Source organism: Eptesicus fuscus, chromosome 6 (assembly GCF_027574615.1).
Source record: "Eptesicus fuscus isolate TK198812 chromosome 6, DD_ASM_mEF_20220401, whole genome shotgun sequence".
Taxonomy (NCBI): Eukaryota; Metazoa; Chordata; class Mammalia; order Chiroptera; family Vespertilionidae; genus Eptesicus; species Eptesicus fuscus.
Genome location: NC_072478.1, coordinates 22,704,753 through 22,715,623, shown reverse-complemented (window position 1 = coordinate 22,715,623; position 10,871 = coordinate 22,704,753). Strand labels below are relative to the sequence as shown.

Here is a 10,871-nt window from a genome sequence, read left to right as displayed (position 1 = left end):
TTCTGATAAATCTCATTATTGCTGGATTAAACAGTGTACTGGCAGTAGGAATGGCACCCTGTGTCTGACAGGTGGGGTCGGACCCAACCTGGGTTCAGCAACCTTGCTACTTGGTTCTGGCAAGACCCAAAGTATAAGAGAACATTTACTGGGTAAATTACAGAGGTAGGAGAAGTAATTCTTAGAAGAAATGGGCTTAGGAAAGGAGTTATGGAGGTAACGGAAGGGCCCTTGGAGCTTGGAGTGCAAGCTAATGGTAACCTGCCTGGGGTGGGGGGTGGGGGGGGAGCTGAGATGGAGGGGAAAGGGAAAGGTACAGGTGTGCTCCAGAGAGGGAGACCACAGTGGGCAATGGGTCCTCCTTGCTAAAGGTTTTAAGGGTGGAGATTTCAGGGGAGGTACCAGGGGAATATCTGAATGGAATATTCTGTAGCTTTCCAGGTGTGTCCATTCAGGGATGTGGCCTCCACTGATGGATTGGCCGGCACCAGGGCAGGGGTCATTATTCAATGCAGCTGGTCCTGATGTCAGCTCTGGCATTTTGTTGCTTATCTGGACCTGGAGCTACAGAAGGAAAAGTCACCCTGGGGACAAGGTCCCACCCTACAATTGACTGCCCATTGCTGGACACCTGGGCTCTCCACCCTGGTGACCTCTGTACCTGGCCCATCTCCTTGCTCTGCGTGGGTCTGTGGAACTGCCCACAAGATAACCACAAGTAAGGGGTGGCTCATGACCTCAGAGGACCGTGACTGAATCACCAGTGGGAACACATCTTTTCATGTGAAAAACATTTTCTGAAGGTAACCATTCTAAATACGCAGAAGTCACTTTTCCCGCTGGACACGATGGCTTGTTTCTGGTTTCAATGCTCTTTCTGGGAATCTGGCTGTAGTTCTGGAAGGACACCACCCTAAGGCATCCCTGGTCCCTGAGCCTGGGCACCTTTTTGGCAAATGCACACGTCAGACTCCAGTTGTCAACAAAGATCAAAATGGAGCCAGATTCATTAGGTGCCTTTTCAGTGTGTGTGTTTGCAAGGAAGGACCACTGTTCCCTGGGGACTCTCAGCCCTGCCTCTCAGTGCAAACGTCCCTGGACAGGAGTTGTGGCTGCTTTGGGCTCAGGCCTGTGCACCTCAGGCGCTAGGGGGCGATGTCTGCGAAGTGTCTGTAATCTGAGTAGCGGTGGGAGCGGGTGGGTGGGGCTACGCTCTGTTACCTCCCGGCTGTTCCCTTTGCTTCAGCTGCACTGGGATCACATCTCCCTTGTTCTGTCCTCATCTGTGGAGCTGTGATCTGTGAGGTGGTGGGAGCCGCAGGCGGGACTCAGGGGGCCCAGGAAACCAGAAATGGTGAGTGTGCGGCCGGGCGCGGAGACGGGGAGGAGGGGCGGGTGGAGCCGCCGGGGCGGGACCGTCTCTCCTCGGTCAGGTCCGGGGCCTGCGGACCCCAGGCGCCCGGGGGCTCCGCTGAAACCGCAGGCCCCTCGGGCTCGCAGTGTGGGCCCAGCCGGGACCCGGGGTCCGGTTTGTCCCCGCGGCAGGGCCTTCGGCTGCGGAGCGAGTCTGGGCAGCTCTGCACCCACATCCCCGCGGCTCCGCAGTTGGTGCGGTGACCACGGGGAGGGTCAGTGGGGACAGTGGGGACTCGGTCTCCGCGGTTCGTGCCTGGGAGGAGCTGTGGTCTGTGGGTCCCCCTGTCCCTCCTTTCTCCCCAGAAGGATCCCGTTTTCTCCTGGGTTTTGATGTTTGTGGAGCAGGCTCTCAAGTCCACCCTCTGTCCCCCAGGCCCTGCTCTGCAGCAAATGCCTGCATTTCCAGTCTCTCCCCCGAATCCTGAACGCCATCTTCCCTTCTCTGAGTCACAGCATCTTTATCAGCTGTTTGTTTTGTGGTGCTTTTCGAACGGTTAAAAACAAAATTCAGCTGAGTAAATTGGAAGGTCTAATTGGCTTGATTCCCATCCACGAATCGGGCTGCATCCCATCTCGTAAATAGAATCTGAGCAGCTGTTCAAAATGGAAGGCGTTTACAATGGGCAGAAAGGAGGCGTCTTTAAGAGGTTAAAGTAGTGTCTCAGTCAGGGTCACCTTTCTTAGGGGAAGGAACAGCAGGAGGCTTTTAGACAGATTAGTGTTGAACAGCAAGTTGCAGAGTGACTGGGTTAGAATTTTACTCCTGGGAGAGGTGGAAATGCAGTTACATACAGGCATGCACCCCTGAACCTGGGGAGTCCATCTTGAGGCTGTTTTGTTGTTTCCAGTTCTCTTACACACACCTGCATGGTGTTTCCTACTACACACCTAGGCCATATGGTGTAGCCTGTGGGTCCTAGGCAGCAAACCTGTACAACATGCTGCTGTACTGAATACTGTAGGCAATTGTAATGCAGTGGTAGTAAGCATTTATGAAAAGGTGCAGTAAAAATGTGGTGTGCAAGGTAGAAAATGGTCCATCCGTGTGGGCACTGACCCTGAATGGGCTACAGGACTGGAGGCTGCTCTGCAGGAGTCAGTGATTGGTGAGTGAATATGAAGGCCTAGGACGTTACTGTGCACGACTGTAGACTTTATCACACTGTACACTTAGGCCAGGAAATGTACAAAACACAGATTCTATCAAACCCAGGAGGCAGTGATGCAATCAAAAGGCACAGTCAGCACAAGACCTCTGAGGCTGCTGCCCGCATCAAACAGCATACTGCTTCACAGCAAAGTTTTCTTTCACTAAGTAGAAAGCTCACAAAGATAAAGAGGAAGGTACAGCAAATACAGGAACCAGTTTCTCATCATCAGGTTTCTATGTAGTGAGCGACACCAGCATCATCATAAACATCTGAGCAATGCATTTCCCGATGACATTGTGGTGGGTATGACATCACTAGGTGATTACAATTTTTCAAATCCACTGCAATCTTTTTGTTTTATAGAAGGGATTTTATTTTTCATTAAGTTATAATTGACATACAACATTAGTTTAAGGTGTACATTATAATGACTTGATATCCTATTTAACAAAAGGCTAATATGCAAATTGACCAAATGGCAGAATGACTGGTTGCTATGATGCACACTGACCACTAGGGGATAGATGCTTAATGCAGGAGCTGCCCCCTGGTAGTTAGTGCGCTCCCACAAAGGGAATGCCGCTCAGCCAGAAGCCGTGCTTACTAGCAGTGGCAGGAGTTCCACAGCAGGACTAAGGACCCCTCGGTGCGCAGGCCAGGCTGAGGGACCCTTCTCCACAGTGCACGAATGTCGTGCACTTGGCCTTGAGTTTGTATGTATTGTGAAATGATCATCACAATAAGTCTAGTTAGTATCTGTCATCATACATACTTACAGAATATTTTTTTCTTAAAAAGAGAACTTTTAAGATTTACTCTTAGCAACTTTCAAATCTGAAATATAGTATTACTAAATGCAGTCACCATCCTCACATTGCCATTTCCTTAACATATTTTATAACTGGAAGTTTGTACCTTTTTACATCCTTCATGTGTTTGACCCCCCACCTCACCCCCATACACCACTACTACAATCTCTAGCAACCATCAGTGTGTGCTCTGTGTCTATGGAGTTGTGTGTTTGTTTTTAAAAAATATATTTTTTTTATTGATTTCAGAGAGGAAGGAAGATAGAAACATCAACGATGAGAAGGAATCATTGATTGGCTGCCTCCTACACGCCCCCTACTGGGGTCTGAGCCCGAAACCTGGGCATGTGTCCTTGACGGGTATCAAACCCCGGACCCTTCAGTCTGCAGGCCAACGCTCTATCCACTGAGCTAAACCATGTAGGGTTGGACTTGTTTTTTTTTAGAGATTCCACAGATAAGGGAGAACACATGGTATTTCTCTTTTTCTGACTTATTTCACAAAGCATCCTGCCCTCAAATTCCACAAATGTGTTGTTACAAGTGGCAGAATTTTTTTTTCTAATGGCTGAATAATACAATAATATTTCTCTCTGTGTGTGTATGCACCATTTTATTTTTAAAAAATTTCTTAATCCTCACCTGAGGATATTTTTCAGTTAATTTTTAGAGTGGAAGAGAAAGGGAGAAGACAGAGAAAGGTTCATACACTTGACCAGAATCGAACCTGGGACCTTTCAGTCCGCAGGCCGATGCTCTATTTACCGAGCCAAACCAGCTAGGGCTTACTTTTTTTTTATTTTCAATAAGTTGACACAATATATTAGTTCAGGTCTCAAGTTAATGGTTAGACATGTATATAACTTACTAAGTCTAATAACATCAGACACCACACCTTGTTATTAGAATATTATCCTAATATATAAAAACCCTGGGTCCATCACCACTGGAGGCTCAACCAACCGGAAGTCAGTCCTGCAGTCAGTGATCCAGCACTGACTACTACGGCTGCATGCCTGGTGATCCAGCACTGACTGCTGAGGGGGCTACAAATCAGGCCTGGAGAGAGGCCTGAAGAGAGAAGCAGGGTCTGATCCGTAGCCTCTGTGGCAGCTGTTGATCAGCACTTGCCTCTCTCTTTCTCTCCGGGCCTGGCCAGCAGCTGTGCCTCCATTTCTCTCCAGGCCTCCACCAGGGCTGCTGATCAGCCCCGCCTTTCTGATCAGGCCCCGTTGATAGGCTCAGAAGACACTGACTGACATGGAAACCAGCTAATCAGAACCAAATCTGGGTGAAGTGTGAGGAGCCAATGGCTGCCTAGGAGGCGGAGCTGTTGATGCTGACTGGCATAGAAACCGACCAATCAGAACCAAATTGGCTGGCAGAGGAGGGCAGTTGGGGGCAAGATCAGGCCGGCAGGGGAGAGCTGTTGCGGGTGAGATCAGGCTAGCAGGGGAGGGCAGTTGGGGGCGACCGGGCTGGCAGGGGAGGGCAGTTGGGGAGTGACCAGGCTGGCAGGGGAGGGCAGTTGGAGGCGAGATCAGGCCAGCAGGGAAGGGCAATTAGGGGTGAGATCAGGCCGGCAGGGGAGAGAAGTTGGGGGCAAGATCAGGTTGGCAGGGGAGGACATTTGGGGGACACCAGGCTGGCAGGAGAGGGCAGTTGGGGGTGATCGTGCTGGCAGGGGAGCAGTTATGTGTTAATCAGGCTGGCAGGGGAGCGGTTAGGCGGTGATCAGGCTGGCAGGCAGAAGTGGTTAGGGGCAGACAGGCAGGCGAGTGGTTAGGAGCCAGCAGTCCCAGATTAGAGAGGGTGCAGGCTGGGCTGAGGGACACCCACCCCTGCCAGTGCACAAATTTTGTGCATCGGGCCTCTAGTTGACTATATTTCCTGTGCTGTACTTTACATCCTCTGACTAATTTGTAACTACCAATTTGTACTTCTTAATCCCTTCACCTTTTCACCCATCCCTCAAACCCCCTCCCCGCTGGCAACTATCATCCTGATCTCTATGAGTCTGTTTCTATTTTTTGGTTGTTTGACTTTTTTCTTTAGATTTCACATATAAGTGAAATCATATGGTATTTATCTTTCTGTCTGACTTATTTCACTGAGTTTAACCTCTAAGTCAATCCAGGTTGCAAAAGGTAAGGTTTCATTCTTTATCACGGCCAAGTAATATTCCATTGTATATATGTACCACTTCTTCTTTATCCACTTGTCTATTGATAAGCACTTGGGTTGCTTCCACATATTGACTATTGTAAATAATGCTGCAATGAACCTATATTCTTTAGAAGTAGTGTTTTGGGTTTCTTCAGATATATACCCAGAAGTGGAATTGCTGGGTCATATAAGGCAGTTCCATTTTTAATTTGAGGAACCTCCATACTGTTTTTCCATAGTAGCTGCACCAGTCTTCATTTTCAGCAACAGTGCATGAAGATTCCCTCCACATCCTTGCCAACACTTGTTGTTTGTTAATTTATTGATGATAGCCTTTCTGACAGGTGTGATTTGGTAGCTCATTGTGTTGTTTTTTTTTCCCCTTGTAATCCTCAACCGAGGATATGTTTATTGATTAGAGACAGAGAGAGAAACACTGATCAGTTGCTTCCGGTACCATTACTGGGAATTGAGCCCATAACCAAGGTATGTGCCCTGACCAGAATTGAACCTGAAACCTTTTAGGGATGATGCTCCAACCAATGGAAACAATTGTAATTTTAATTTGTATTTCTTATGAATAGTGACACTGAACATCTTTTCATATGTCTGTTGGCCATCTGAAATGTACGTCCTCTTTAGAGATGTAGCTATTCAGGTCCTCTGCCCATTGTTAAATTGGATTGTTTGTTTTGATGGTGTTGAGTTGTATGAATTCTTTGGATATTAACCCCTTATCAGATGTATCAAATATCTTTTCCCATTCAGTAGGTTGTCTTTTCATTTTGTTGGTTTCCTTTGCCCTGCAAAAACTTTTGTTTATTTTGGTCTCCTTTTGTTTATTTTTTTCTTTTGTTTGCCTTGCTCGAGAAGACATGTCAGAAAAATATTGCTAAGAGAAATGTTAAGAGATTTTACTGCTGATGTTATCTTCTAGAAGTTTCACATTTAAGTCTTTAATCCATTTTGCGCTAATTCTTGTATATGGTGTAAGAATGTGTCTAGCTTACATTTTTTTGCATGCATTGTCCAGTTTTCCAAATGCCATTTATTGAATAGACTGTCTTTACTCCATTGTATGTACTTGTCTCCTTTGTCATATATTAATTTACCACCTAAGTGTGGATTTATATTTTGACTCTCTATTCTCTTCCATTGGTCTATCTGTCTGTTTTTATGCTGATACCATGCTGGTTTGATTACTATAACTTTGTAGTATCCTATCTAATAAAAGGGCAATATGCAAATTAACTGTCACTCCATCACAAAGATGGAGGCGCCCATAGCCACAGATGGTGGTGCCCAGTCCCCTCAGCCTAACTGGAGTCCCCTAGTCCTGTGTGTGTGTGTGGGCGGGGGGGGGGGGGCTGCCACTGAGAGCAGGCAGCGTGAGTGGCCTGGCGGAATGCTTGCTTCGTTGCTGCAGTGACAGAGGGCCTCTGGGCAGTGGGCATGGAGCGGCCAGGGCTGGACGCTTGCTTCATCACCATGGCAATGCCCTGGCTGCAGAGGGCCTCTGGGGAGGCCAAGAGGGAGACGGCAGGCCTGCCTCCCACAGAGGCAGCGTGGCTCCTTCCTGTGGAATCGGCGTGGGTTCCTCCCAGCTCCTGTGGAAGCTGCATGGCTCCCGTGGAAGCAGCCCTGTCCCAGTGGTGCTCTGCGGTTCCTGCCGGCTCCCGCGAAAGTGGCGAGCTGCCTACTGCGCATGATACCGCGTGATAGGCTACTAGTAGTTTGATATCAGGTAAAGTGGAATCTCTGACTTCGTTCTTCTTTGTCAAGATAGCTATGGCTATTTGGGGTCTTTTGTGGTTTCATATGAAATTTTGAATTATTATTTTTAAAATATATTTTTATTGATCTCAGAGAGGAAGGGAGAGGGAGAGACAGAAACATCAATGATGAGAGAGCATGATCGATTGGCTGCCTCCTACATGTCCTCCCACTGGGGACTGAGCCCGCAACCCAGGCATGTGCCCCAGGATCCTTCAGTCTGCAGGCTGACACTCTATCCACTGAGCCAAACCAGCAAGGCAACATTTTGAATTATTTGTTCCAGTCCTGTGAAAAACGTCATCAGTGTTTTGATAGGAATTGCACTGAATCTATAGATCACCTTGGGTAGTATGGACATTTTAATGATGTTAATTCTTCTTATCCATGAGTATAGTATTTACTTCCATTTATTTGTATCTTCTTCAGTTTCTTTCTTCAGTGTATTATAATTTTCTGAGGACAGGTCTTTTACCTCCTTGGTTAAGTTTATTCCTAGGTATTTTATTTTTTATTCCAAATCCATTATACTCTTATGGGACTACCATCCTATATGAGGTCTGTTGTTGACCATAGGTTGTTATGTGGCTCATGACTGTATTAAGTTTTGCTTTTGATGTTGTGACTTTACACAAATGATTCATTGTGCGCCCATTGTCCCCTTTTTTTTAATAGAATAGATGCAAAATTTTAATTGTTTATTATTTTCCCATAGTCAACGAATGGCTGTTTTTAAAAAGTGGTGTGTGTGTGTGTGTGTGTGTGTGTTTACAGGTAGCTAATAACCACCTGGAAGTAATTTGCATAAAATCTTTGTGCCTCTCTTTCCAGGATCTTTCCTGGGGAACAGAAATCCTATGAGAAGTCCTTTGGGTGGTTGCTCTTGGGTAACTTTCTGGCTGTTGTACATCAGCCCTGCCTCTCCCCAAGTTTGTCACCTTTAAACATTTTTCACTTGATTTTAGTCTCAGGTTTTCAATGAATAAAAATGTATGCACTTGCCCTAGCTGGTTTGGCTCGATGGATAGAGCATCAGCCTGCGGACTGAATGGTCCCATGTTCAATTCCAGTCAAGGGCACATGCCTGGGTTGTGGGCTCCATCTCCAGTATGGGGTGTGCAGGAGGCAGCCAATCAATGAGTCTCTCTCATCATTGATGTTTCTATCTCTCTCTCTCCCTTCCCCTCTGAGATAAATAAAAATATATATTTTTTAAAATATGTGCAATCATTGCAACTTAAAACAAAGTATAAAATGTTTAATCGTTACATTGTATGCATTAAATTGTTGTTTGGCTTGTTTCTTCCCAGTATGTGTAGGAATATTACAAGGTCTATTATTTTGAGTGAGTCAGATGGATTTTTAGAGCTTGGACTAGAAGTGTTGAAGTATGATTAGTAGTTTATGAAACAAATTCTTGCCATGGGAAAAATAATTAATTAGCATCCTTTTTTGAAAGGCAAAAATAGATACTTGTGGATTTTCTTGTTGAGCTAGCAAAGTGCCTTAACCATTTTAATACCTTCTTTACGCATGAACACTGGGTTTAAGCCAGTTTGCTGATTGTTCCAAACTGGCTTTGTGTCCTTTTAAACATCTATGGTGGTTCAGAGCAACTTCAAGGGGGGAGCAGAGGTCTGAGGCCAGGAGCTAAGGAAGCCCCCCCACGCCCGTGAGCCTGCCAAGGGAAGTACCTGAAGGCCCACTCACCTTCCTGGGGAGCCTCCACCAGCAGGTGTACAACCTGCTCACACCCACCATGGAGGGAGCCTTTACAGTGAGAGAAGCTACAGCCCTGGAGAGCTGGGGAACTAGTGCACCTGCCGGAGGGGGTGATGCCCCTTCTGAGGTTTTAGTTGAGGTCCTCCTGGGCCTGTTTCTAGGCATCGGTTGAAGTTTTGCATCCAGGGTGTGGGTGCACATTGAGAAAATCTGGGAAAGTCAGGAGGGTGTGTCCTGGGTTAGGGATGGTGAGATTGGGAGTTCATTTGGGTCAGAACCTTACACTGAATCCAGCTGAGCACCCCATCACTGTGAGCTGAAGCCTGAGGGAGGAAGCACGTCTGTGGTGGGAGCAGCACCTCGTGTTAGACCCATGGGGTTGGACCGGATCTGGGTTCAGCAGCAGAGGGGCTTGAATTCTGGCTGGGAATGAATTCAGAGCCAAGACTCAAACTATAAGAGAACATTTATTTGGGAAATCACAGAAGTAGAAGAAGTTATTTTTAGAAGGCATGGGCTTACCAAACAAGTTATAGGGGTAATGGAAGGGCCCCTGGCTCTTAGAAGTGATAAAGGTAGCTATTACATGCCTGGGGGGGATGGGTGGGTGAAGAGAGGTTGGGACATGCTCCCAGGAAGGAGAGCAAGCTGGGTTCTTTGTCCTAAGGAGTTTAAGGGTGGAGATTTTAAGGGAGGTCGAGGGGAAAATCTCAGTAAAATATTCAGCAGCTTTCCAGATGTGTCCCTTCAAGTCTGGGTCTCCACCAATTGATTGGTTGTGGCCAGGGCCCAGGTCATCATTCAATGCAGCTGGTCCTGAGGTCAGCCCTGGCATCGCTTTTCTGGCTTTGCTGCTTTTCTGGGCCTGCAGCTAAAATAGAAGTGTGGCCTAGAGGTTATTTCTAGGGGGGAAAAGGTCCGGGTTCTAAACTGCATGACCAGCAATATGCTACGGGATGAAAGGTCACCCTGGGGATGAGGTCCCAGCCTACAGTTGTCTGTTGCTAGGCATGACCTTCTGCCCCTGGCCCATTCTCCTTGCTCTGCTCATGTCTGTCTGACTGCCCAGCACATTTCCATTATTCCCCAGGGAGAGGAGGGTATTGGAGCTCCCAGACTTCATTTCTGAGGTGGCTGCTCAAGTGTCCTCCTCTGCTTCCCCAGGGACTGTGACACTCCAGGGGTTCTGTCTCAGCCAGGAGAGTCTAGAATGTGGAACCTTCTGAAAGTGGCTTTCCTACTGTCCTGTGGGAAGCTGGCTGCTCATCTGAGCTGAATCCAATGTATGTGGTTCTTTCCTTCAGAGCCTTTATCCACTGACTAGGGAAGCCCTTTCACTCTAGTTTCCCTGAGAATGAAAATTTTATTAAATAAATAAATAATTAAATAATATATATAAATATATATATATTTTAAAATGGTAACATCATTGAATTTTTAAAAAATATATATTTTATTGATTTTTTTACAGAGAGGAAGGGAGACAGAGGGATAGAGAGTTAGAAACATCAATGAAAGAGAAACATCGATCAGCTGCCCCTACACACCCCCTACTGGGGATGTACCCACAACCAAGGTACATGCCCTTGACTAGAATTGAACCTGGAACCCTTCAGTTCACAGGCCGACACTCTATCCACTGAGCCAATCTGGTTAGGACACATCATTGCATTTTTATTGTAATTGATGTGAAAACTATTAAAACATTATGTAGCCCTAGCCCATTCTCTTTTATCATTGACTAGAGTCCCAGTACACGAAATTCATGCATGGATAGGGTCCCTAGGCCTAGTCGCAGGTCAGGGCCTATTGGGGCTTTCTGGCTGCCAGCCGG

The 10,871-nt window shown here is 46.8% G+C and overlaps 1 protein-coding gene across 1 annotated transcript in view; it reads left to right on the top strand.

Moving 5' to 3' along the window:
- The first annotated feature begins 1,255 nt into the window (after positions 1–1,255).
- Positions 1,256–10,871, top strand: part of LOC129149569 (zinc finger protein 14-like) — a 29,812-nt gene continuing 20,196 nt past the window's right edge. The window contains exon 1 of the mRNA XM_054718343.1: positions 1,256–1,354. Within this exon, the coding sequence (XP_054574318.1) occupies positions 1,352–1,354 (3 nt within the window). The 5' untranslated portion in view covers positions 1,256–1,351. The remainder of the gene's footprint in view (positions 1,355–10,871) is intronic.